Source organism: Crocodylus porosus, unplaced genomic scaffold (assembly GCF_001723895.1).
Source record: "Crocodylus porosus isolate Cpor-Errol unplaced genomic scaffold, CroPor_comp1, whole genome shotgun sequence".
In the NCBI taxonomy this organism is placed as follows: domain Eukaryota; kingdom Metazoa; phylum Chordata; order Crocodylia; family Crocodylidae; genus Crocodylus; species Crocodylus porosus.
In genome coordinates, this window is record NW_017728886.1 from 137,032,091 (window position 1) to 137,060,036 (window position 27,946).

The window sequence follows — 27,946 nt, forward strand, 5'->3', positions numbered from 1 at the left end:
TGATATATACACATTTGTTTAGTATAAAAAATTAATAAAAACATGAAGAAAAGTTCATGATTATCACAAGAAACAGAGCTCACAGCACAGCAGCTGTATAACCACTGTTAAAGATTATGCAATTGTCATAGTAGATAATAGCTTTAAAAAGAGATTTGAAAGAGGATACTTTGGCTGATTTACAGATTCTACTGGAATGTTGCATGATAGCACAAGAGAAAATGGAAAGGTGTCTGTGAAAAAAGACTAGCATCATTGTTGGAATAGAGATGAGCATTGGTGTGTTTGGTTTTCTATGCACAGCTACATGAATTTTGTCAAATGTGATTGTGTTTGATTAAACATGGCTAGGGCAATTACTAGTTTCTTACTTTCTTCTGCATGTATTTTGGCTATATTATAAGCCGGGCTTATTGAGTGATCCGATGTCTATTTTCACTATGCTGGGAGTTGATTTTACTTGCATAACTCCCATTCAATAAGATTATAATGTTGAGATTGTAATATGCATGTTTTTAATTTTACCTGAAGTATCAAGGAAAAAAAAAGGATATGATCTTCACTTGATAATATCATAGTTGAACAAGGGTGTCTTCATATGAAAGTAATAGGTCACATTTATTATGAATCATCAATCAAATGATGGGAATACTTATACTTTCTTTAAAAAAATTCATAAGATTTAAGTAATATTGGAAAGCAGATATTTTTAATAGCTATGTTCTGTAGCCTCCACAATAGAGTTAAGACTAATATGCTTCCTGTCAAGCAATAGCAGTATATTAAATCTTTTCTTTTATCTGTTCATGTGTGCATAGTTGCATGGCTATTATCAAATATTACTATTTAATTCTCTACTCCATATATTTGGTATTCAACAACTGTGCTATGGTTTTCATTAAGGGACATGTTTTCAATTTGTATGCATTGACAGAGGAAACAAATCATGACAAAATATTTTAGATTTTTGTTAATTCATGTCTGATGAGTTTGAAGAGGGATTTGGGATTTATTGTTTACTAAAAAAATGCTGGGCTTCCCTCTCATGAGCTGCATGTATAAGTGATAGATGGATTTACACAACCATAAGTCTGACTTTTCTTGGAGACAGCAAGAATCTGGAGTTTTAGAGTTCTACATGCTTCATTTACACATCTTCATTTCCTGTATGGACTAGTGTGTATGTATTGCACTCATGTCATTAACTACAGACTTGTTGGTATCAATTTTGCTGTAGATGAAATTCAGACTTTTGACTACTTTTTGCTGTAGATGGAATTTAGCCTTTTAGATACTTTTGTGTTTGTAGCAATTTGAAATTAAATTTATGGTGTCTTTCTTGCCATTACAAGACTATCTTCATTTGTTAAAATTTATAAAATGTTTTCCCTTAAAAAATATTTTAGGAACCTCAGATTGCATTTTTTCATTAGATTATATGGAATTTGTTTACCTGAGCCAGTAAGGGCACCATAATCCGTGTGCCCCTATTCTATTCTCTAATCACTTAAGTGTTTGTCATTATAATATGATAGCTTCTGAGGATACATGTACCCTCTAAAAAGTACAAAGAACTCAGCTGAAGCATGCTTGTAATGTTGGTGATAATGCCCCTGCTCTGTAGACAGAGGACATTTTCAGTTTTGTCAATATGTCTCCTTTTAAGATCAATATCCTATTTGCAATGAGTTACAGTCTAATGAGCTATATAGCTTTGCCATCAATTAAGTAAATTGCTTTATTAAAGAAGAAAGGAGTTTTTAAAACAAATCTTTACATATTGGCCATTTTGGTTCCACTGAATTTAATGGGATGCTGCATGAACACAGGGATTTATATTAATATATCCTGAGGAAGAATTGGGGCCTAATATCTCTCAGATTCTATTCTGAAGTTTGGTAGGACTGTTCCGTTCATGTAATTTAGAACTAAGTTATGCATGTCAGATGTAACATTGGCCACTATTTCCTGGACAAAACTAACGAGCAAATTTTGCCAATAGGTATGGCTTCCCTTCTTATTTCTGGTTAATAAGACATTCACTTAAGATCAAACAAATACATAAATCCCGTAATCTGGTATCTCCTTTTCTCTGTAAACACAAGTACCTTAAAATGTTGATGGACCTTTGTTAATATTATATGAAAGGGATAGAAAAAAGCAATACTGTCCCAAACTCTCTACAAGCTTGAGTTTGGAACTCCTTCCACTGGCGATCCATTGTTTCATTTCCCAGAACATCCAGGCAGGAAACAATGTAGTTGTAAAAACTGGTTTATTTCTTAAAAATAAATACAAAAATATAAATATAAAACATTGGCAGATAGAATTTGATGAAATGAAGTTGCACAAACTTTTTTTTTAAACCAGCTGCATATCACACTTATTAACACCACATGTACATTTTGTTTGAATTTTAATGTACAGAACCAGGATATATTATTTTTTCTTCTTTGCCTTCTTAAAAGCTGCACTTGCAAGGGTAAGACATGTACCTAACAGAAGCGGCTTGTACATGAGGTTGCTTAAGGGGAGTATCACCCTGTTCAAAATTCTGAAAGTACGGTATCTTTTACTTACTAAAATGGACAACACTGAATTTCCATAGCTTTGGCTCTTGGAATGTGATTAAATAAAATGCTGTATATATTCCATGTGACATCCTACTAGAAAGAATAAATGACATTAATGAACAATTGAAATCAATATTAAAAAGAAAACCATTGTGCTGAGTGGCAGGAAAATCTTCCTGATCGTTAAATATTGTTGAGTGGAGAAGGTGTCTGTAAGGTTACTTCCTCTTAAATGAACCAAAACCATATTGTATCGTAGGTTAAGAAGCGTCTTTGTCACTTTCTCCTCCACCATACATTTCAGCTAGCTTATTAAACCGGGGGCCCCATTCTCTGAGGTAATCATAGTTTTGGTCTCCTTCAGTAGTACCAGATTCTAATGAACTCAAGGATTCAGCTATTGAATCATTTCCTTCATAGGCGTATGTTGCAAGTGAGTCATACGGTGGTGCAGAGGGATCAATATCATGCTCTTTTAGCCTTTGGTTAATGAAATCTCGGACATCTGTATTATCTGGGGCTGAAGGAGTCCTCCGTGGTATAAATAATGTTTCAGGGATAATATCCCGTCGAAGCTTCTTATCTTCAATAGCTGCAGGATTCCTCAGTGTGCCAATATCAAAGGCTTGGGTGTCTTCCTCTCCACCGCCTTCATCATTATAACTCACAATGTTGTCTCTGATGTCTTCTTTAGACAGGATCAGAGGCTCTTTCTTTCGCTGCCTCTTCAGAGCAGCAAACAGCACCACTATAACTTAAAAAAATAGAACAGATAAACCAAAGACCTCCGTTTAACAAATTCTCAGTGGCAAGTTTAACAAACACAACAGATTGACTGTAATGTCTCAGTCCTGATTTTTGAGTCATGGATACATATAAAATCCTCCTTTAATGATTGACAAAACACTATTTTGCACACTTACAGTACTTACTGTAGTATGGAACAACTGGTGTCTCTACATAGTAAATTATGTACTTTCAGTAAAAGGCCTTTTTAAAATACCTTGTGTAACTTTGGCTAGGGAATTTGTATGATTTGACAGTGGTCATGTCTACTTTGAAGGTAAAGGATGTTACCTCCCTTCTCCCACATGACTTTGAAGTATAATGCTGTCTGGTATATGTCTGGTGACAGATGTACCAGTTTCCAGGGGCAAACTGCCTTCGTGCATGGAGGAAAGAGCTCATGTCTGTGTGTGCTGTTAGTATGTAGCAGCTAGTCTGTCAACTGTTTATTCTTCTTTTGTCATATAAGTCATATAAGTCACAAAGTTAGTTAATTTCCCTCAACAAAAAACCTCCTACTAAATAAACCTACTTTTTGTAAAGGTGAGAGAACTAACAGTGAAAAACATTTTTCCCCTTATACTTCTTTTAATGTTTTCCAGTTAGAATAAAGGGATCTTCTGGGGAAAGAGAGTACTTGCATAGCATTATCACAAAAAGAAGGTAAATTAAACTGGTAGAGTCTTTCCCACTATGTATGAATGTCTGATGGAAGATGAACAGCTGAATTTTTTTGTTGAAGAAACATCCAGCATCCAGACTGTAAGGTGCAGATTGTGTAAACCTGGATGAAGTATCTTCCCCACTATTCTGGTAGGAGTAAAGATGCAGCAATCAAGTTTTGTAAAAAAAATGTACCTCACTGCTACAATGCGGAGGCCTGGGAAACTGATCTGTCTCATGTCAGCTGGGCTGAGAAGAACTAGTCATGCAGTCCTCTCTCTCTCCTGTGCAGCACGTTTGTGGAATTAAAAGTCAGTGGGAAGGTAAAGGTCTGCCTGACTATGGGATGAAGAGAGAATCATGCGTGATTATAGCTTGATTCTTCCCCTAGACTCTTAGGCCCCTTCTACATATACAAGTAAAGGTATGATGGGATCTAATGCACAATTCACACAAGAGTGCTTCTTGCGATGCCATACATTAAGAACCCATCGTGTCTTATTGCCAGTACAGAGGGAGTCCAATGCCAGGCTCTACATGCACCAGTAAGAGGCAAGCTCCCATGACTGGGAGCCATATGCACCCTAGTTGAGGGGCTCAACTAGAAGATTACAGCAATCTTCTAGTTCTGGGGTTTTTTTCCACACCCCCAGAGTGAGGGAATCATCCCTACGGTGATCTTCTGGCCCCAGGAGTTTCCAGTACCCCAGATGCTCCTAGGTATCTGGGTGCCTGAAACCCCTTGGTCCTGGGAATTGGGGCTGCCATAATCTCTAGGACTCAGGGGTTTTATGCTGGATATGGTTCAGGGAGCTGGGAGCCCCCCAGCCACAGCATGTAGCTGACTTCAGGTAATTGCACAATTAACCAGTACAATACCCATAATGTGTACAGGGGGCTTCAGTGAACCAAGAGGTAAATGGATAGTTTCAGTCAGAGGAAATAAACTGAAGGTTAAGTTCTTTGGTGATATAAAAAGAGATACTTGCTGAGACTCTCCACTTGTGTTTGCTGGAGTCCTGGAAGGTGTATGGCTGGGAAATGTTTCTAGTGACAGATGTACCAGCTCTAGAGGAAGACTGCCTTCATGTATGGAGGAGGAAAGAAGAGAAGCTTATGCCAATTTGACAATATGTAAGGTTGTTATGGTGTTACAAGAATGGATAGTGATACTGGGCAGTATGCTTTAGGGATGTCAGAGAAGCACTGTGAACTGCCCTCCATGTTGATAAGTAACTTTGTTTCCTTGGAAGAAAAAAAGTGACCTTGCATTCAGATGTAATCTCCATATAGACGATACATTACCAGAATGATTGTTGGGAAAATTGAGGGAAAAAACAGAACCTCTTTGCAGAAACTTGTTGGATCTTTTTACCAAGTGAGAGAGGATCTGATCAGCATGGTAACAACTACCTCCAGAGCCAGGGGATTTCTTCTAGGCTTATGCATGGCTCATAACCATGATTGCATGCTTCTAAGGTATTTTCTAGTGTGCAGGAGGCATTTTTTCCTAGGCTGAATAAGACATGGTCTAATTGTGATAGGATTATCTTCATTCTATGCAATACGCTCCAGTAAAGTCTGAAACTAGTTAAAGACTGCTGAAAAATTCTAAAATATCCATTTAAACTCCAAACTACAACTAGGTTTGACTTTTTGGGTGTTCACTATGAGGGCCTGCATGTGGATCTGATGGAAAATGTTTTGGACAGTTTCTGCTATGTGCTAGGCAGAGCTGCCCTTCACTAGCCACTCATAATGGTAAAGGTAAGCCATGGTGTTTCGTATGAGTTGGTGTAACAGGGAACCCTGGCCCTTTTACTAGAAAGTGGTGCAGCCCTTTTAAGGGCAGCATTTTTAGAGCACAACCAGTTGGCAGAACAGCTGGCCAGGGCATCACATTACTGGGAGAGGACTCAGGCCAGAGCTGTATAAGCCCTGGGGTTGAGCCACCGGAGTGAGGGGGCCAGAGCTGAGAGTTGTGGAGTGCGGGGATACTGAATGCCCAAGGAGGCTGGAGAAAACAGCTCTGCAGCCTGGGGAACAAGACAGAGCAAACTGGGGAGAGAAAGAGATGCTTGGTAAGTGGGCCTGGAGCCTTTATTTTTCTTCTTATGTTATAGCTCAGGGACTTAGTGTTTACATTGCAATTTATATTGGTGGTTTGAGCTGAGACTCTAAGAGGTGGTTTTTGGAGCTCTCATTAGTATCTCCAGGCATGTGTGCTTGTTTTGAGCCCTGCTGGTGCAGGCTCAAGGCAAAGACCTGGGCTGGGGCCCAGTCAGAGTAGAGGGGTGGAAGCAGGGAAGACTAAAACCCCAACAAAAGAGGAAAAGAAAGGCCAGGAGTGGCCTGGAGATACCAAGACAAGGGTCCCACCTGACCGGAGATTTGAAATCTGGGAGGCATGGGGTGTAGGGGAGGTATGGAGCTATGCAATTAGCCCTTAAGGCAAGAGATCCACATGTCTAGGTATTCCCTGTAATAAGACCAGACTGAGAAGCCCTGGGGAAGTCTCCCCTTGAGAACCAAAATAAACATCAACACATGGTGGGTGAGTAAAGGGAAGATTGTTTCCAGGGTGAACAAGGAAAAGGGAGATTTTGTGGGCCTCCAGGAGCTTGCAACTACTCTGTGATGGTGCCCTGTTACAGGTGGGTTACCCATACTGTGACAATCCCAGTGAAGGTTCGAGGGTCTGAGTAATCCAAGCTACTTTGGTTGTGGCCTCTCAAAGGAAGAAATAAAAAGGAAAGTGGAACTTCGGAGTGCAAGCTGCCTGCCTTAACCACTCCATCAAAATGTTGTCCCAAAAAAGGATGAGCTAAAGAGGCTGCCAATGAAAGGTATTTCTTCTTTAGAAACTCAAGTTCTTCCTTGACAGCTCTGGGCAGTGGCATGTGAAAGGCAGAGCAGATGCCTTTCTCGTTAGGATAAGGTTAGTACTTCTGCCTCATGGTTTAGCATTACATACATTCTCAAAGAGGATAGGATGGCTATTGAGAGGGTGAAAATTCTCACCATTTCAAAATTTTGTGTCTTCAAAAGGAAGATGCTTCACTAGACTATGCACTTCCCTAGGAAAACCAGATCCCTGTAACCAGGAGCACTCTCTCAATGACAGCAATCACAGTTACTGATAAAGATTCAGTGTCAACGGTACAATTTAGGTAATAAATTCTAAAATCATACCAGGCTAACAAGGTGTGGTAGCTGAATATTCAGAACTGTAAACTAGTAAAGAAATAAGACTTCTTCCTCATCAAATCCAATCTCTTTAGTTCCTAATTTCCCATCTTATCATCTTGAAAGGTGCTTCTCTGATTAAGAGAGATGGTATATAAATGGCATGCAGAAACGTTGTATACCATTGGAAGGGAAATGATACTGTCTTTCAGCCTTATGTAAAAACTAGTGCCTGAAATGCAATCCTAGTCAATAATGGGGAGGGTGATTTTGCTAGGTAAAGCTGTTACAAAATTCCATAAACTGATACGAGGGCTTATCATCCTCCTCCACTGAAATTTCAGCCATCCACTTCATGAGGACCTGGAAGCCCTTCCAGTGTGGAGAGTGCCAAAGGAAAGACAAATGCCTTTTCAAGGGACTACAGCAGATTGGGATCGAGCAACTCTTCCACTCTAGAGACTGTGTGAAGAACCCTCCTATTTTAGGGGCATAACGCTGATGGCCGTGTAAGGAAGGACTGTGGCACTGAGTAGACAACTATTAGGCCTATGCGAGTAGGCAGCTATTCAATCCAGCTTCGGATCCAGCCACTTTGGATGCCAGCGATCCAATCTGGAGCTCCGGACCGGGTTCCCACTTCAATCCGGCCAGAGTGGCTCCAAAGCTTCAGAACTGCCTGAGGGATCCAGCGATAGGGTGTAATGTGGAATCAATGAAATATCTATAACTTTTTTTGTCTGATTTAAATGAAACTTGGAGGGGTGAGAGCATGAAGCATTCCAAGTTTCAAGAAGATTGGTGCAGTGGTTCAGGGGGACTTGCACCCCAAATTCTTGAAAGCAAAAAACTCATACCACATGTATGTGTTACACCACAGGAGGGGTGAAAACTGCAGGGGTGGTCACCTTTGCTGAGGCCATGAAGTCTGCCAAATTTCAAGGTGATAGGCACAGGGGTTTGGGGGGAACTGTACCTCAAGTGGCTGACAGGCAAAACTTGTGATTGATTCCCCATTATACTATGGCCGGATCTCTGAGGTGGCTCTGAAGCTTTTCCAAACTGCTTCAGAAAGTCTAAGGAAGCCAGTGCTTTGATCCGGCCATGCTGCTTCAGACACCAAAGTGTCCGAAGCTTCTCAGGATCTGAAGCATGGTCCAAAGCCTCGCACAGCCCTAATGACTGAGTGGGACCTATACCTGGAATCACTTTGAATGTGGCCAGAAGAATTACACAGGAAATGAATCCTTCACCCAGTGGGCCAAAATCAGAAAGCATGATCCAGGAGTCTAGATTTCATAGATTTCTAGGGTCAGAAGGGACTTATTAAATCATTGAATCTAACCCCATGCTCTGGGCAGGAAAGAGCACTGAGGTCAAGTAACCCCAGCCAAGTGCTTGTCTAATCCTCTTTCGAAAACCTCCAAGTACGGGAAAGCACCACCTCCTTGGAATCCCATTTCATATTTTGGCAGCCCTCCCCATAAATAATTTCTTCCTGATGTTCAATCTAAATCTATTCTCCTTCAGTTTATGGTCATTGTTTCTAGTAACCCCGAGGGGTGCCCTGATAAACAGGGCACCCCTTAGAGACCTAGTACATCTTTCCAGAAGGATTCCCCTGGCCATGATATGAAGCACACAGGTAAGTGTATCCAAAACAGCAGTCATCCTCATAGTTAAAAGAAAACAATCTGACAGAGACCTCAACTAGTGATACCTTGTACCCAATCTGAATAGTTTCCTAATTGGAGTAACGCCAGAAGCTTATGGATTTTGTAGAGACAAAGGAAAAATGGGGACTCTAGTTCAGGCTGGACAGTGGGAATATTCAATGTTATGAAATGTGGAACTACATGAGATATCAGGACTAGAAAGCTAGACAGGCAGGCAGGAAGTTATTGAGGTCCCACCAGGTCTCAGTAGAAGAGCTAGTACTATTCCTGTAGCCCTTGGTGTTGGAGCAGAAGATGAGCAGATTACCAGTTCTTTTCTGACTAAGGCCCTGATATAAATCAGAGAAGTCTTTGGGGTGTGTGTACTTACATCTTTTCAGTACCTATTAAATATATTTTCTACAATCAGGTGCCCATGCCAGGACATTGATGCCTCTAAGCAACATTGTGATTCATGAAGAGAAGGAGAATACAGCCTCCTCTAAGAAGCTCCAGGATGATGATCTTTTCCTGGAAGTTTATCCAGATCTCCAGCCTGCTTTCACCAGATGAAGATTTCTCTAGCATCAGGAACTCAGATGTTCTTCTCCAGGGGGAGTTTGTATACCCAGGAGGTCTGAACCAAACCAAAACCTGCACTTTGTCTTGCACTTCAAAACCATAGGTTTATTTAGGAGGCCCAGAGACTGGGAACTGAATAATTTGTAGATATCTTATTTCCCAGAAATGTGAGAATTCCCTAAACCACAAAAGCACTTGGCATACCCATCTGTGGCAAGCACAGTCCTTTATTGGGACGGACAAATCTTTATATTAAGCAACCCGAGTAAAGTCATGCCAATGTCAGAGAGAGAAAAATGGTCAGAGCAAAGTGGAAAAAAAGAAAGAAAAAAGAGGGGAGAAAATGCATTAAAAAGTAGTAAAATGAACGTTGTGAAAATGAGATGTTAATCAAGCTAACAGACTAGAGAACTTCTGTATTAAGCCAAGGTAGTTAAGAGGAACTGAGGAATGAGAATATCCTCAATCTCTGAATATCCCAAAGACAGAAGAAGAGGTGGGTACAGAGTTATGGCAAAAAAAATATTCATGTTCAAGTGCTTAAACAAACATGTACAGCTCACTGTGGAGGGTACCTGTGAAGCACTCAGGAGAACTATAGGTTGGAGAGAGACAGCTATGCTAGTTTACAGAGAAAGAAATTTTGTTTCTCTAATTAAGGCAGAACCTTGGGTGAATATAAGATGAAAAATACTAAGTACTCTCTGAGCCGTTTCATACCACTTTTATCTCATTTCCTATTAGAGAGGGGTATAGCTAATGTTTTCATATGCGTGAAGAGGTATAAGTCCTAGAAATCAATTATTTGACTGAAAATAAATTCTCTATTAGTAAAAGCTAGCGTGAAGACTCAAGTCTCAGTTCATAGATTTGAGTTTTGCTATGCTATTCAACTTTCCTAAACCTGTCTCAAGAGAACACCTTCACTGTAAACAGCTGCACACTGAGTTTTGTTGAAATAATTTAACAACCTGACACTTCCATTGGTTTTCACCTAGAAATAGGATTTTGGAATACTGAAGTTCATAAAAGTATACGTAATCTCATCTTTATTTCCACTGTATTTGAATCTTATCACACAAAACAGAATCACTACACATATAAAGTTATATAGCTTACAACTTATCAGGCAGACTAACTCTGAAGTATTAGCTCATTTCTTACCTAGCAGTATAATGATGCAGAGGAGAATGGCAATCAGAGCACCTGTGCTGAGGCCAGCAGGAAGGAGCAAAGCTTCAGCATTACAGGACTGCATGTTCCCTTGGCTATCACAGGCACACACTCGAATAGTCAGCGTGCCCGTACTGCTCTGGATTGGGTAGTCGTTGTCTGATATCACCACCGGTAGGAAATAGGTATTTATTTCATGTCGACTAAAGCCATTCCTTCTCGTCAGAATTCGGGCAGTATTATCTAAAACAGTTAAAAACATATATGGCTAGGATCTAATATAACACTGTAAAATGCTTGTTAAATTATCTGTATATAGCAGATGCTTTGTTTCACTAAAGTATTTTGAAAATTTGGACTCCTTGACACTAGAGTGATCCTTCTTTTCTGTTACCATTTGAATGTGATGAAAAAGTCATTCTGCTACTTAGATCTATGCTTTCCCTTGCCACTTTATGGCCAAAGAAGGCAGCTGTGATTCTGCTATCATAAAACTCTAGGGGAAAAATGAAGTTGTTCACAGCTTCCCCAAAGCCTGATGATGTTATGCTTGTTCACATGCAGTGCATAAATTATTCAGTGACCACAGCTAGTGTTCCTGAGTGGAGCTGCAGCAAGCCAGAAAAAAATATCTTTCACTTTGTGTCTGATGCACATACTCTTTTCAAATGCCTTCTGAAAGGTTCTTAATTCAGATGCCTTCTGCTAATACCGAGAGTAATGCCATTTATAAAATAGATAAGCAATTTCCTAGAGTTAAACACCTTCAACATCCTGTTGCACAATATACTGAATTCCTTAGCACCTAAACTTGAAATTTGCTTGTAAGAGTTATTGTCTCAAGGATCTGAAAGTTTCAATTTAAATGCTGCATTCCTAAGCAGTCTAGAGAAGTGAGCTTACTTATGAGATGTTTTTGTATGTTCAGTGCAATGTTTTACCACTCTATAATTTACCTGTAATAAAGAATAGCAAAATAAATAAATGTGCAATTGGCCACCACACTAGTAAGAGGTGACACTAAGAGGGAGAAAATGCAGAAAAACAAACAAAATCATGTTTTAGCCCTACTGGGTGATTAGTTTGGGCATCTGCCTAGAAGGTGCTAGACCAAGTTGTAGGGCCCCATCACCTAGGGAATGATTTCAGGACACAGCTCTCTAACCACAAGGCCACAGGTTAGGCACTACTCAGGTCCTTCTGCAGCTCTCCCGTTGAAACTGACCCACTGCACTTTGTATTTCATATTTTTTAACTAAGGTGGATGGAAAGGAGTAGGATTTTTTTTTTTTCCTTCTAGACTCACTTATCTCTCTCTGCCCTCCAGCAGGCCATCTTCAAAAGAAGCAGCTTAGATAGGGTCCTGGATAATGTCTAAGGGCATGTGTAGATGAAATAGGGGCCCTTAAAACCCCCATGTTGTGCACACACGTGAACTTACCTGCCTCTCTGGTGGCAGCGAGGGGAAGGCAAGCTGCTAGCAGGTGGAGTGGTCCCTGGGCTGCGGGCGTGGGGGAGTGAGGGCTGGTGCTTCCCTCCATGGCAGCAGCACCCCCCACCCCAGGTGGCACCTGCCCACAGGCACCCTGCTTGTGTGGTCCCGGGGGGCATCGCAGCTGTGAAGGGAAGCACCGGGCCCACCTTCCCAGGCTGCTGCCAGTCTGCCTGCATGGGTTTCTGCAGAGTTCCTGAACTGCACGGAGCCCAGTTCTTTGCTCCACGGTTATAGAGCTTTGCTCCACTCCTCTGAGGAGTTTTAGTTTGCTGTGCCCCAAGTCATTTAAGATGTATTATGCTGAATTTGCTGAAGCAGCTGGAATTACTGTGCAATATGCCAGCAAAGCGTGCAAACACCAATACCATTAAAGCGGTGCAAAATCATTTAACCCACTTTAAAGTGTCATGCACACATGCTCCTCGTTTCATCTACATGCGGCCTAAGAAGTGGCATAGTAGTTAGAGGCTGTTCCAGGAAGTCAGAGAGCTGTCTTTTTAAACTTTCTCTCCTGTGGAAGGGGGCCCTAGAACCTGAGCTTCCTGCTTCTTGGGTGAGTGCTCTAAACACTTAAGTGTTTGGGACAGAAGATGTGAGAGGAGCTCCTCCTTTTCTGAGGTCTAACACAAAATAGTCATATGGCTAGCTGGCTAGTGCATAGCCTACTGAGCATCTACAATAGTTCTATGGACACATGCAATTCATGTCTACATAGCACAAAAAATAGACCTGCCAACAGTGCATAAGTGTCCCAAATGTCACTTCAATTTGCTCCCCTGATCATCTCTAGCCTCCAAAGGACTGGAAACAGAGCAGGAGAATGAGCAGGGGGCTGGAGATGAGCCTCTGGAGATTAATTCCCCTGCTCATCTCCAGCCTTCTGCTCATCTCCAGCCTCCCAAGGCTGGAGATGAGCAGGGGAAGGAGCAGGAGGCAGAAGATGAGTAGGAGAACAAGCAGAAGGCTGGAGACTGGGAGAGGGCTGTAGCCCCTTGTGGGGGGCTGGGACCCTGCAGGCAGGGCAGTCCATGTGCTGTGTGGAGGGCTCTGCCCTGTGGAGGGCAAGGGACCCATACCTCCTAAGCAGCCCCCACACCTACCCATATCCTCCCACCCCACATTCCCCAATCACACACCCACCATGTGATAAGGAAACCAAAAGCAAATGGTTTAAATATATAGATATTTAGGATTTCTTTTATTATGATGCTAGAGAAACTGGTAGGCTTCCAAAATGCTTTAACATTGTAACTATAGCAATAAAACATTGTCCATCTGATCAATCTCTCTCTCTCTCTCTTATTCTAATTGTCAAAGAACGTGAATTTTGGGGTATTTTAAAAAGTGAATTTGGGATGCTGCTTCAGCAGTCCAGCTGACACAAGGGGCTAGTGTCCCCAGATACCAAATGGCTGGGCCTCAAAAGCTCCTGTCTATTTGTAACATTCAAATACCATGGGCCCTAAGGCTGACCCAGGTAACTAGTAGCCCCTATTGTATGGGGGCTAACGGGTGAATGCTACAACAAAATAATTGGGACAACAAAGTCAAAAAACAGGACAGGAGTAACATGAGGGTCAAAGGGTCAAAACATGAAAATGAGTAGGCCTGAGAGGAACACTGACCAGAGCCCCCTGAGCCACATCCACCAGTCCTCAAAGGCAGCCTAGGGACCTGTGGATGTAGCCCACTGGTGCTCTGCCTGGAAACATGCATGGACAAGTGAGAGGAAAGCAACCCAACAGCTTCTAAGCACCTTCCTAGCCAGAGCCTCCTTCCTGGTCAAGTACACAGTTCACTTGGCCAGGGCCAGGAGGAGGTTGGCAAGCAGGAGCTGGAGGGGCTGCAGCCTGGTGCACTCAAAGGTCATGTGTAACAGTGTCTCCCTCTGCCCACAGAAGGGATAGGAGACCAGGGTGCCTGTGAAGCTCGCCACATACATGCCCACAGCAATGGCTCCATGGAGGAGCTTCCAGCTGAGGTGCCCAGGATCTCATGGGATGAGGCTGGAGTGAAGACTCAGCCACCGGGGCACCCCAGCCATGCCCTTGCCAAGTAGGTCTTGCCACTTGGTGTCTAGACAGGACATAAGGGCAGCATGATGGACTGTGTGGCACATGAGCATGTAGAGGTGGTGGTGATGGGTGGTGGAAAAGGTCTGGTGTCCTCCAGCTGGCTTAGGTGGTGGAGTGGAGAGCTCTGTGAGGGCAGGGGAGGCACCAGCCCCATGCCAAACTCTGGTGGGCTGGAGGACGTGGGGGGTTGGGGGGACTGCCACCATGCAAGACCTGGTTGACAAGGGCAAGGGTGTTGGGAGGTAGGTCCATCCTGAACCAGATGGCAGGTCACACATGTCATGGGTAGACCCATGCGTTGGGCCAGCACAGTGGGGTCCACCCACTCCTGCATATCATAGTCCAGCTGGTCTCCAATATGGATGACACCAGCCAGGATCAACCTCTATCAAAAGCAGGGTGTTTCTGCTCTTGACACCTCCAGCTGGGGGTTCCAGAGGAGGGGACTGACAAGCCGGTCAGTGCCCTGGGCAAGTGTTGCCAGGGATCTGGAGGCAGAGACCAGGACCTCAGAGGGCACAGGGAGGTCCACTGCTTGCCTAGAGCATGGGCAGGACTAGTTGGTTCAGCATCAGCACTCTCCCATGCAGGGAGAGACATTTCAGGTGCTCTGCCCATGTCCAGAGCTGCTCCACCACCCTTTAGCTGGTGCCGGTTCTCCAGTGGGGAGGGTCTGCGTGGGACAGGCAGACCCCCAAGTAGAGCAGCAAGCCTGTGCTCCAGCAGATCCTGCAGAGTGTGGGTGGGAGTGTGCTCACCTGCCACCCATCACCCATCACCAGGCCAAAGCTCTTCACCCAGTTGACCTGGACAGAGAAGGGCACTGAGTACAATGCCTGGCAGGCTTCCACCTGTGCAAAGTGCCCTGCGCCTTGGACCGTGAGGAGTATGTCATCACCATACGATGACAGGACCAGCTGCACCACTGGCTCCCTGCTCATCAACCCTGCCACCCACCTTTGTAGGAGAACAAGGAAGGGCTCCAGGGCCAAGGGGTACAGCTGGCCTTGATGCACCCTTCTCCTGAAGGGGATGGGCTCCACCAGGGTCCAGTTGAGCTTGACTAAAATCTCTGCAGAAGTGTACAGCACCTGGAGAGCCTGCACAAAGCGGTGCCCAAAGCCAAAGGCCCACAGCCTGCCTGTGAGGTACCCGTGATCCACTCTGTCAAATGTTTTCTCCTGGTATAGAGATAGGAGGATGAAAGACAGGCCCTACTGGCGTACTAGCTCCAGGAGGTCTCAAAATAAGTACAAGTTGTTGAAGATGGAATGTCCAGGTACCATGTACATCTGGTCAGGATGGATCACATCCATCAGTGATGACACTGCCTCCCCATTCCAGCTGGGAATTAGGCTCATCAGCACGGGGTACCTCACTCCTGAAGGAAGGAGAGCACCCGACGTCTCTGGAGACCCTTTCTGCAGCCATGGATATAGAGGGTTATGGTGTTAAATGACTTCATGGCTGGGGTGGTGGAGTGGATGGTTCAGCAGGGGCCTCATGCATCTCAACACCTGGTGTGGGGTCTGCTGGCTCATGCAGCACCCTCCGATAAGTATAGAGGACATTTATGAAACCGCAGGCCCACCTATAGATCCAGGTGTTGCAGCTTTTGGGCCCCTTGCCTTTGCCCAACAGCACCCTCACAGTGGCGAGAATGCTGTCAAAATCTCCCTAGTGGTCCAAGGTGAGCTGTATCTTGCTGGTCCACTGCTTCGTGTAGTTGCGGTCAAGAAATGCAAGTAGCTCACCCCTGGAGACCACCGGGACCAAGAGTTCTGTAGGCTCCATGGAGTCTGCCAGTCCTTAGGCATCCTTCTCCTGGTTCTGGGGCTCAACAGGCTCTTTAAGCACCATCTGAACCCCCAGTCTGCTAACACCCCAGACTCTGGTTGGGATTGTGAGAGCTCTGCAGCCCCTTGGGACAGGGTTGGGGGTAAGGGTGGGGCTACGGCTCATTTACAAGATGCTAGGGTAGAGATGAAGCCCTGGGTGCTCTGTACAGGGTCCCCAACAAGATTGGCCTGTTGATTAGGAAACCCCACCCAAGTCCCTTTGGTGCAAGACCAGGGGGCAGGCTGGAAGTGAGGCTTTTCTGGAAGGGGGAGGGAAGAGACACATCAGGCATCAGGGTGGCTTTGGTGTCTGCCTTGGGGTTTGGGAAAGGGGACCTCCCTCCTCAGGACTCACCAGGATGAGCCCCAGGGCCCCCATCTGCCCCAGGTCATTGTGGGCAGGGGGTTCTGCTGCTGGACCTTCCTTTGCCCCAGCACCCATTGTCTCAGGGGGTAGACCCTGGCCAGCAGAATGAAGGGCTTTATCCATGAGATCCTGTTTGGGACTGTCCAGCAGCCCCAAAACCTCCTCCATGGGTATTACCTGTTTGATCTTTCCAGGGGGGGTGAGGTGTTGGGTGCAGCCAGAGAGGTTCCTGGGAGCTTGGCTGCTCCTTCCTTCTGTTTGGTGGTCTTGGGAAGTGAGGAGAGGAGTCCTCCATGTCAGAGGGCTCCAACTGAACCTGGGCCTTCCTCTTGGCTTTGTGCCTGGAGGGGACCTGTACCCACTGAGCCATGGGGTGGTCCTCAGGTGGACAGGCTTCAGTAGGTTAGGGTTGCGGAGCTAGGGCAGCTAGTGGGAGCATGACTAGTGGGCAGGGGGCCCCCACTCTTGCTCTCCCTTTCACTGCTGCTACCCTCCCCAGGACAGCACCAAATTTGGTTTGGGGGCAGAGTCCTCACAGTGGGACTAGATGATGTGGCTGGGGTACCAGGGGGGGCCTGAATGGGGAGGGATACCAGTGGCAGGGGCACCCATCTTGACAGTGGGACCTGTGGGTGCCCTCTCTTCCTGGCCCATGGGGCACTCATGATGCAAGTGCCCCAAGGGGCAGCACCAGAAGCACCGCAGGTCCCCCAGTGTATAGAAAACCCTTACGAGGGTCCCTTGAAAAGGAAACACAAGGCACCCCTCAGCTTCCAGCTGCATTACCGCTGCCAGATGGATCATAGCCTGGTGACAGAGAGAGTGCATGTGATGGAGGCCAGGGTCTTGGCACCCCAGCGAGAGGGCCACCACCAGGGAGATAACTCTCCACAGGGTTTGGAGCTCAGGGAGCAAGGCCAAATTAGGGATATAGAGAGGCACAGAGCTGAGGAACACCCTGGTCCCTGGCTCTTCTAGGGGTTTGAGGGGAACCTACTCACCCTCCACCCCCTCTCCACTGCTTTTTGTGTGGCCATCTCCAAGGCAAGGAAAAAGACCCCCTTCCCATGACCTTGGGGATCCCGACTACATGAGCCAGGGCCTGCACCCAGGTCTCAAAGTGCAGGTTCTCCTGCTTGGGCAGTTGGCACTTCGCGCCATGTCCGTGGTTGAGTGCTAAAAAGGGGGCCCTGCTGCCCAAGTTGGAAGGGCTGGCGGTGGAGGGTCCAGGCCCTGCAGCTTCAGGTCACCTCATAGCTGCCTATGCATAGCTGTGGTTTCCCTGCTGAGGGTGCCGCATTGATGGGACTGGGACTGGGGCTGGGGCCAGGCTGAGTGGGTGTGCTGGCTGGTGTAGTACACCTGCTCCCTTCAGGTACTAGGGGTATAGGCTTAGGGGCACAGCCCTTGCCCTTCCCACCCCCAGATGTGGACAAGGCTGAAGAGGAGCCCTTCCTACTCTTTGCCCTTGGTTCTTGGTGGTGGGGATGCAGCTTGAGAACCCCTCCTGGGAGGCCTGGCCAGAGGAGACCCCCTAGCCCTGTTGGTTCCCTGCTTGAGTCCAACCTGCCCCTGCAGCAGAGGTTGCAGGTTTTTCTACCCCAGAGGAGGTTGGCTACTCTACCTTCAGGGTCTTGGCTGGGATCTGCCTCCATAGTGGGAGCTGCAGGAAGGTCTGTGGGGGCATCTGCCCCCCCTCAAAGGTTTCTGAACTGCCATTGTTTCATATAAGGGAGGGGTAAACAATAAAGGAACCCAAAATATACAGTGGGCCAGGGAGGTTGGGGGGTAAAGCTCACTGAGCTACAGTCCCACAGGAATAAAAACCTGGGAGGGCTATGCTTGAGGAATGGGAAAACACACACACACTCACACACACACACACACTAGGGCTGGGGAGACTCAAGCTAGCTTACTTAGCCACACACCAAACACCAGGGCAAAGGGAATGGACCACAGGACTTACCACATAAGGGCAAAAACACACAGGGAAGGCTGCTGAGGCAGATGTAAGAGATGGTTGGAGTGGTGGAGGAGCTTTGTTTGTTGAAGATCAGTCCAGAAGCCCCTCAGGCCTCCAGCTGGGCAGTCAGCAGCAGAGCAATAGGCAGGAAAACAAAGCGGGAGCAGATGCAGTGAGGTAGCTATGGGGGAGGGGCAAGCAGGAGCAATCAGTCAATTAGGGAGTAATCCAATGCAGGTGTGGTGTTGAGTGTTGCAGGGTGGTGCAACAGTGAATCTCCCTCTTTCCTCAGAGGGGGCAGCAGCAGAATAGACAGCAGCAATAGCAGCAACAGTGATAGCAGCTGTCCAATTCAGCCACTCAGGATGTGCTTCAGGTGAAAGTGGGGGTGAAGGCTGGGATAGCCGCCAAGGCAGCCATGGCAAGCCAAGCACCATTAGGCCCTGGCAGTGATGGTGGGGGAGGGGCCCACAGGCAGTGGAGACTTTCCCCCCAGGATGTCCCCTCACTGTGGCTTGGCAGGAGTGCAGAAGCTGGGGTGCAGTGCAGTGCAGTGCAATGTGCCTCCCCCAACGGGAAGTAGTGGCTTGCAGGGTGCAGTAGAGGACCACCCCCCTCCCATGGGGGCAGCAACAGCAGCAGCCCAAGGCAGGAAGAGATGTGGCCAATTTACCCCAAAAAGCTTGAAGAGTAAGCCAGAACCTAGCAGTAACCAGAGGCAGGAAGGGGTCTGGTAATCTTTTCCCCAGAAGCTCCTGAGACCAAGCTTGCAGCAGCAGCCTGGGACAGGAAGGGGTGTGGCCAAATTCTCACACAGGCTTCTCCCTCAGAAGCTCCTGAGAGCAAGTAGTCCTGAGCTGCTGGCTAGGGCAGGTTTTTATGTTGCTGAGGCCAGCACAGGTGCTCCTCCTGGCTGCATATCTGGGAGGAGCCAGGCAGGGTTATTTTGCCCCAAGTGGCACAATTTGCTTCACAACAAAGTGCATGTCTGGGCACATGCACTGAAGTAAAAAGCCCCAGCTCAAATTTGTACCACTTCTATTTGAGCTGCTGCAAGCACGTGTGCTTGCATATGTGGATGCACCCAAAGCTACAGCCCCGTTCATCATTACAAAGGAACAGAAAAAGAAGCCTGGGAAGATCAGGACTATGAAAAACAGTGAGGAATCTCAGAGGGAAATCTCTTTTCTAAAGTTGCCCCTGATCCTCTCTATAAGACATCATATTTCTACCCCAAACCAACATCTTGAAGAACATCTCAGTAGTGGAAGCTGACCAGTGTGGGAAGCTTCAGAGACAAAAACCTAGGACAACTTATTTTTTTCTTTTGCATCAAAGTTTTTTTGAAGGATAAATTAAGGTGACTGATTAGATAAACCAAGACTTATTAAAATGAATTACTGCGCAGATCAAGACACTTACAATTTTTACTGTTTCTGTGTGTGTGTATTTGTCCACCTCAAACCTATGTTCTGAATTGACTCTTTATCATCATTTTCTCCAACAACCACCTCTGCAGAACACAAGTTGTTTTTTCTTTTCCAAATAAGCACTTTAATGATAAGAAAAGATGAAATGTCATTTGTTCTTGAATGTGTATAAATAACAAGCTTTAGTGACTTCAGGTGAGTCTCTTATATGCCTTTAGTCAATTTATATTCTGTTTGTGATGAACAAATTATGTGGACAGATTATATAAATGATTATATGCAAGCAACATATAGTATTTATCTTGAACCTTCAGTGACATCGTTTTCTCCCTTTTAATCTACCATCACTGTGCTCCCTTTAGCGTTCCATATTTGAGCATCTTCAAACAAAAAGACCAAATGCTTTGTGGCCTAAGAGAATCAGAAATATTTGTATATTGTTAGACAGAAAGAGATGCATAGAATCTTAATAAGGGATGAAAACTGCTTCCTGCCCTGGAGAGACCAAAGGTATCAGTCACCTTTAGAAGTCACCTAAGTAGATTTTAATTTCAGTGGTAATTGTGTGCCTAATCCCTCAAAGCTGTGTCAATTATATAACAGTTGGGACTTCAAAGATGAAATCTTGGGATCTGTTTGGCTACTCTGTGTTCTCCCTTGCCTTGTCTTATGTTGCTTCATTTCTTACAATTTGATTATGAGCTTCTTGAGACACAGCCTGTTTGCTTCTACAGTGCCTACCACTGTTCATCCCTGGCCAATGACTGGGTTCTTAGGGACTATCATAATACAAACAATAAAAATCTACCAATGACTTCAAGTGCTAAAAAAGGAAGTGCTGGGTCTTGCCTTTGGGAAACTGGCAGTCTTGCTTGTTCTAGCAACAGAAATAATAATAATAAAAATGAACCAATCAAGAACCAGCCATTCTGCTTCAGATGCAAAACTGTACTTCATTTGGATAGTGTAGTTTAGACACACTCTTTTGATTTCCTTGAGATTTGATTTGCAGTCATCCCTAAAATATGGTGATTTGGTAGATTTATGTTTAGCTTTGCAGCAAAGCATGTAAATCCAACAGTAGATTTACTTTTCAGAGTAAACTTGCCATTTAGGGTTTTTAAAGTATTTTTCATAATATTACCCACTGCCACCAGTGATTTTTTGTAAACAATAACATAAGCTGTAATGATGCCCAATTTTTTCCACATACTAAATACCATGAATGTAAAATACTGATCAAGACAAAGCAATACTAGGATCATGATGCAGTAAGGTTTATTGATAATTAAAGAGTAATATTACTTTTGTTTGTTTTATGTAATGCAGTTAAGTAGTTCATTAGGTCTCTTTCCCTTCTTCCTCTTACTAATAAGTGTTCAGGTATTTCAGGAATATATTCAAACTGTGCTAATTAAAAGTAAATTAAAGATAAATCTCATGTCCTGGGGGTAGACATGTTTTACCTTCATTATCCTGAACAGTGAAGTTTGGGTTAACAGCAGCTAAACTGAAGAAAAATTTTTGTCCTCCAAGGGGGTCATCTTTGTCTACTGCACTTATGGTCTGTATTAACTGCAGAAAAAGAACAGAAGAAATGTGGTATTGTGATATAGCTATCCACAGAAACAATGCTTAAAAACCTTACTTGTATTTTACCAATACCATAAAACTCAATGAATGTTCAAATCAAATGATCCAAAACCAGGTATTTTTATGAAAGAAAGAAACAAACTATATGCACACTTCCTTAAAAATTGTGAGCCTCCATATATATATATCCTGTTCATGTCTTTCTGTTTAATTTTAGAAACATCATACAGAAGTCACTGGAAATAAATACTTATAAAATATATCTGTAAAAGCAGATCCTGTTTTTACTGAGATTTTTCTGATGAAAAATGGGGTGTCATCAAAACCATTTTTCAAGGGAAAATGTCAATTTCAAAATAAGTACAGTAAAAGATGGGCTATCCAGCATCTTACAAGCTGGCATGGTCAATTAACTGGCTTTTTTTCTTTTACCTTTCTCTCTTGTTTTACTTTCTACTTTTTTCAATATTTTCAGAACTTGAGGTGGGTGAGAGAGCCAAATTCAAAAATAAAATACTAATTTTTACGCTCTAAATTTTACAAAGTTGAGGAAGTTCTGAAAGTATCTGAGGGGTAGAAAAACAAGGAAAAGCTAACACTTCCTAACTCCAAACACCAAATATTGGTTTTTACTCAGTGGCAAAAACAAAACAACAAAGACCCCAGACACAAGAAAACACTCATAACATAAAAGGGCAGGGGAAGGGGAAGGAGAAAACACAAATTGATCACTGTCAAACGTTACAAACAGAAACTACTTTGAAACATTTTCATCATAGAACATATATGTATTTATGATATAAATGAAAATGTTTTTGAAGAAACAATTATTCTGAATAGCTTTTTCAACTTTGGAATATCATAGTGATATACCCACAACGGAACCTCCTCAGACTTGAGATCTGCAATCCCAGGTAGATCTCTTATTCTAAGTAGCAATAGGCCTCTTCAATAATTGGACTGCAGACTTCCAAAGAAAGCTTTTGTGCGGTGTTGTAGGAAGTAATGGTGAGCCCCTGAATTGTATTCTTTTATCTAAGAATTTAGTGAAGCTATATAGTTCTTCATTGATCTTCTTGGTCCTTACCTATTATAAATGCTCTCTCACACAAAATGAGAACCTGCTGTTCAATATCAGGATGACTTCTTCCAACAGCACAGCTTCAATAATAAGTTCTCTCTCTTTACCCGATAAAATTTCTTATAAATTTCCAGGCACCTACTCAAGGTTAACCTGACAAGGTGAATTCAACTTTCTTCTAGAACTTTCTATGTTTTCTTGCTTCTTCACAACAGTTGTCAACTTCACAATCTAACTGGTCCTCCAAGCCTTTCATCTCCATGCCATGTCTAACACTTCTATCACTATGATGTGCTCAGTAAAACCTCTGCACAATCTCACAAGTATGTACATTTCTCAGACATTACAATTCTTGTCACTACTGATCATATGTTTCATCTACGATAATATCCTTCTGTCTAGCTTTAAATATTTCACTAACTCCCTGCTTCTCTACTCTAGTCCATCCTGAATGCCTTCATGTAGTTGTTCCTGTCTATCTACCTCAATAATTCTCTTTTGTCCTTTTCCAGGTGTATTTCTTGCTTAAATAAAAGCCTATAAATATTATCATTTCTGGCAATCCTGCATATCAAAGAAAACTAATCAATAATAGAGATCACTTAATGGTTACATAGTTGTTTTATAAAGGGCAGTTCCTTTGGCAAATATACAAAAGGTTGGTAGAAGATCCTTGAATATATGCATAATATATTATTATTTTAAAGATATGCTGTGCTTGGGCACTTTACAATAAATTAACTATAGCTATATGGTTAATCATATGTGGTCCCCAAAGAATCCTAAAATGCTTCACAGATTATAGGTATCACCCACCTGCCAGTTTAATTACAGCAATTTTTATATGAATTACATCACCTCCATCAGGGTGTCTCTGTCTCTATATAGGAATGTGCCGTCTGCTGACTCATCCATTTCTGACTTGTTGCAACAACAGTATATATTTTTAGAGGTCCTCTATCTAAGTAGTGATTTAGCTTGACCTTTATTTGCTCATAAAATACATAACTATATGGAAGGAAATTTAAAAAAAAAACAAAAAAACAACTCTGCTCCCCCGCGCTGCTGATTGCATTATTCTGGTACCAGTCTCCATTAGGAACATTATATTGCTAAATGAATGCATTGGAGTTTTAAAGAACTGGTCATATGTCTGCAATTCAACTGGCTTATAGATCTGTAACAGTCATAAGGTTAATAATGTCTCCTGTATCAAAAAGGGCACTTACAAAACTCACAACATTAAATAAATACAGTCATATGTAGAGCAGATTTAAATATTTACAAATATGAATCAAATAAGAGCTGGAAGTGTAATTTACTATTATTCTTAATTGTAGAATCTATTTAAATAAATACATTAAATAATTATAAATAATATACATAAAGTAGTAGCAATAAATAAATCCATACAATTAAAATGCAAAAAATACAATTTAAAGTGCTTTTCAAATGTATCAGAAATATTTGCCTGAAGGTGCAATAGTAGCTGTTTCCTGACAATAATGAAGTACTTCCTCATTTCAAAAGTTTCAATTCTTCCTTCAGCTTGTTAAAGCTATCTGCCTATATCACATGGAAATTAAGTTACTACAGTCACTTTTCCACAGAGGTATTAGTTGCCTTTGTTGGCTGCTGTTTGCTTTAAACAAAAGACATTTGAAGGCAGCCACATCCCTGACTGGAGATAAAACTGATGAACAAAAAATTGACTTAGAGCTTTGATTTCCACAAGAAAACTGGAAGGAAAAAAGCGTGGGAGGGGGCGGAGAGAAGAGGGAAAGAATACCAGGAAATGTGTATTGATATGCAGGAATCCTGGTTTTCTCTGATTTTAAAAAATCCCCAATTTTTTAATCTAAAAAAGTAACCCCAAATCCATATTTTCTATGATTAAAATGAAACACCACTAATAACTATTAATATATAGATCCTGGTGTAGAATTATATATCAGTCATTTCTCATTTTGATCATGGAGAAATATGGATTTTGGTGGGGGTTTTTAATATCCAAAATTTGGGGGTATTTTTTTTTTAATCAGAAAGAACCAGGATCCCTGCTGATATATCTTCAAGCAGTAAAAAAAATGAAGATCTAACAAACCTCCAGCATGGAAAGAACAATAATGTCAACGCCAAAACTTAGAATACAGTAAGAATTATTGTTACCTGGATACATTAATGATGCAAGAAATTACAGATTGTACATACACCTGTATAATATTTTTAAATTTATTTTTTTGCAATTATAATTATATTGCAGTGATATTATAATAGTAATTATTGGCCAGGCTGATTAGCAACCCGCTGTGGTAAGCTGTGTCCAAACACATAGGAAATTTTAATCCTTCAATCATATAATTTTTAAGGCAAAAGAAAAGTCAGAAAAAAATAAGCATAAGATAATAATGCCCACCCCCAAATAAACACAAAGTTGCGTATATATATTAATTTATCCTGATGTCACTGGCAATTGTGCTAAGTTCAATATCATATTAATTACATTCTCAGTTGATTTTGTTTTTCCCTTCAAGAAACAACAAAAAGAGGTAGCTCCATTTCACTGACAAAGGGTCATGAAGCAATTGTAATCAAGCCAAGGATGTCTATACTGTGTATAATAGTAGACATATAATAGTAGCCCCCGTATCACTAATGAGAGAGAGAAATGGAAAGGTATCCAGGGATGGATGAAGAAAATGGTTATCTACTAATTGATCGGTGTTACAAATAAACTTCCCTTGTGGAAGTTATTCTCAAAACTGCTCACTATCAAGATTTTTAAATCTTTCTTTTAAGCATCTTGTAGTAGTCACTGCCAGATAGCATAATGGGCTAAATGTACCATTGAACAAAGCTTTTGGAATGTAAATTCCCATGTTTCTGTGTTAAGCTCATAGAACAGAAACTGTAAAATGTGATTTATATATGTACTCAGTCATACATCATAAATAGAAAATAGGGAATCTTAGAAGAAAATTGTGTACTGGTATAAAATGAAATTTTGGAAACAAAAGACTACAAAAGAAAAAAAAGAACAAGGGAAATACACACTATACTTACAAATACTCAGAGGAAAAAATGAATATTAATACAACTTAAAAATTAACAGAAGATACAGAACAGAAGAAAAGGTCATGGAAGGAACTAAAGATAAGAAAGACCTGGAAGAGATGGGATATTAACAGGGAAGATGCCTGAGTGAGTGCAACATCAATAAATTAGGTCACAAAAGCAAAGATACAGTGCTAGCTCAGGAAGCAAAGTCAATAAAAATATTCTATAAATATATCCAGAAAAAAATAAGGAGAAAAATTGCCAGAGCATGAAATGGTGAGAACTTTGAATTTTTAAATAAAGTTGCATTAATATAAGTTTTCAATAAAAAGAATGACAAAAAAGATTATGTAGAAACAAGTAAGGGAAACTGTTGGGTAGGATACTTGAAGTTGCAAAAAGCAAAGGATAAGAAAAACGATAGTGAAAAAAAAATCTAGTGAAACAATATAAATGCATGGGTCTGCATGAAACACAGTGGAGAGTTCCCAAAGCATTAGCAGAAAAGATCCAGTATCTTTGAAAATAAAAACATTCTACAAGAAATGAAGAACCTGGAAAGAAAAAATGATGAATTGTAGGGTACAAGAAATGCTAAAACCATGTTTTAGCACCATAAACCACTCACTAGAGCAGCCAGAAATCCAGGTTCTAGGTTGATGGCTTCTGACCACATTGCTGTGGCACCCTGATGTGCTACAACTGCCTTATAAAGGTTCTATTGGATGTGGCACAATATTAGCACTGTAAAGTGTGCAAATACCTGAGCACAATTCGCAAATTATACCCAGAGGGCAAGGGCAGCTATAGTACTTGAACCATTAAAGAACATTACCTATTGGAAACCGGTTCATACTTGCCCAGGGTGAGAAGTGTCTGCATATATACTGCTGAGGTTTCTAAATAGAACAATCACTTTTTTCAAACATTGCTCCAATGTCTAGGGCAGGGGTGGGCAAAATGCGGCCCCTGGGCCAGATGCAGTTTGCCAGGCCATTCTATCTGGCCTCTAAAAAATTTAGAAAACTAATGTTTATTTGCCCTTGGCTGCCTGTCATGTGGCCCTCAATGGCTTGCTAAAACTTAGTAAGTGGCCCTCCACCTGAAACAATTGCCCACCCCTGGTCTAGGGGGTGCTAATGAGTACTCAGCCCAATTGCAATTTTCCCCTTTTCACTAGCATTGCATTTAATAAAGACCCATTCCTGTACTTTAGTGAAATCTGTGTTGGCGGTATGTTGACTGGGAGTGCTTACATGTGTATGTATGTGTGTGTGACGGGGATTCCTGGGAGATGGAGGCTCTTGAGCTCCCAGAGCTTTTGTGACTTTTAAAGCAACTCTCTGCTGCTTATAAAGAAATAGTCAATTTCCTTCCATGGGAGGCAGTGAAGTTCTTGGGCAGCCCTATAGAGCCACCAAGCCCCAGACATGCTCCTTCCCTTGCCCCTCCCATTCCCCAAGCTTCAGCCTACCCAAAGTAAACCTTGGATCCACAGAAACTGGATTAATTGGTACCAACAGAAATAAATTGATCTGCCATTTCAAAGCAGCAGAAAACTGCCTCCAGAGCCCCTAGCCAGGAACACTGATGGCAAGTGTAGGCAATAGAGCTTGAGGCAGTGGTGTTTTGGCTGCATAACAGATCAGCCAGTTGCCATGTTGTGGGTGGGGTAGGGGGTGAAGAGCAGTACAGTGTGGGATGCCTGGAGAACCAGTCAGATACTAGTCATGGAAAAGTTGGCGTCCAAATGTAATATAGAACTGGTTCATAGAGAACCAGGTCAAAATAATACCTAATTATCCAGGTATAGTTTTGAAATGGTTCAGAAGGTTTAAGTTCTTTAAAACTGGTGCATGTGTCTGCATGCTTGTGGTTTAAACCACATTTAAACTAGTTTAAAAGTTACATCAGTCTGCACCCAGATATTTCAACTAGGTAACAGGTATTTCAATGTCAAAAACATTTTGACCTGTTTTGATTTTCTAAGTATTTTTTTGCAATAGAAGAATTGCTATATTATTTTTCCATATTAAAAAGAAAGTGAAACCTAAGAGCTAGCATTTTCTGAGGGATGCTTGAGCATAAAGAGAACCTCTGTTCCTGGCCTTCTCTAGAGGTTCAATGGTGTTTTGAACCTCTAGCTCCTTCTTCCTACTACAGTGTTCCCTGCAGTTTTTCTCTTTCAGCTCACCCTCTGGGCAGCCATGACAGTGAGTAACATGAAGCTAGATGGAAGAGTAAACCAGAGGGTGTGTAGTTTAGTGAAATGACTAGTGCTCTGGGACAGAACCTTTCATATCTAAAGAATATGAAATAAGGTGGGCCAGCTTTGAAAGGAGCAATGGAGATCCATTTAGATAATGCTTAACCTGTCACCTGACACTTATAGTTCTGTGCTGGCCAACCGCACCTTGTCATGCATCCAC

The 27,946-nt window shown here is 42.7% G+C and overlaps 1 protein-coding gene across 5 annotated transcripts in view; it reads right to left on the minus strand.

Annotated features, from left to right (window-relative positions):
- Positions 1 to 2,258: 2,258 nt before the first annotated feature.
- Positions 2,259 to 27,946, minus strand: part of CDH10 (cadherin 10) — a 210,516-nt gene continuing 184,828 nt past the window's right edge. For 2 of the 5 annotated variants that reach the window (XM_019541968.1, XM_019541960.1), the window contains exons 10-12: positions 21,253 to 21,361; positions 10,610 to 10,861; positions 2,259 to 3,327 (exon numbers count right to left, since the gene is read on the minus strand). In XM_019541968.1, coding sequence (XP_019397513.1) covers positions 2,834 to 3,327; positions 10,610 to 10,861; positions 21,253 to 21,361 — 855 coding nt within the window. In that variant the 3' untranslated portion in view covers positions 2,259 to 2,833. The remainder of the gene's footprint in view (positions 3,328 to 10,609; positions 10,862 to 21,252; positions 21,362 to 27,946) is intronic. The other 3 variants (XM_019541976.1, XM_019541993.1, XM_019541984.1) reach the window with 3 other exon arrangements.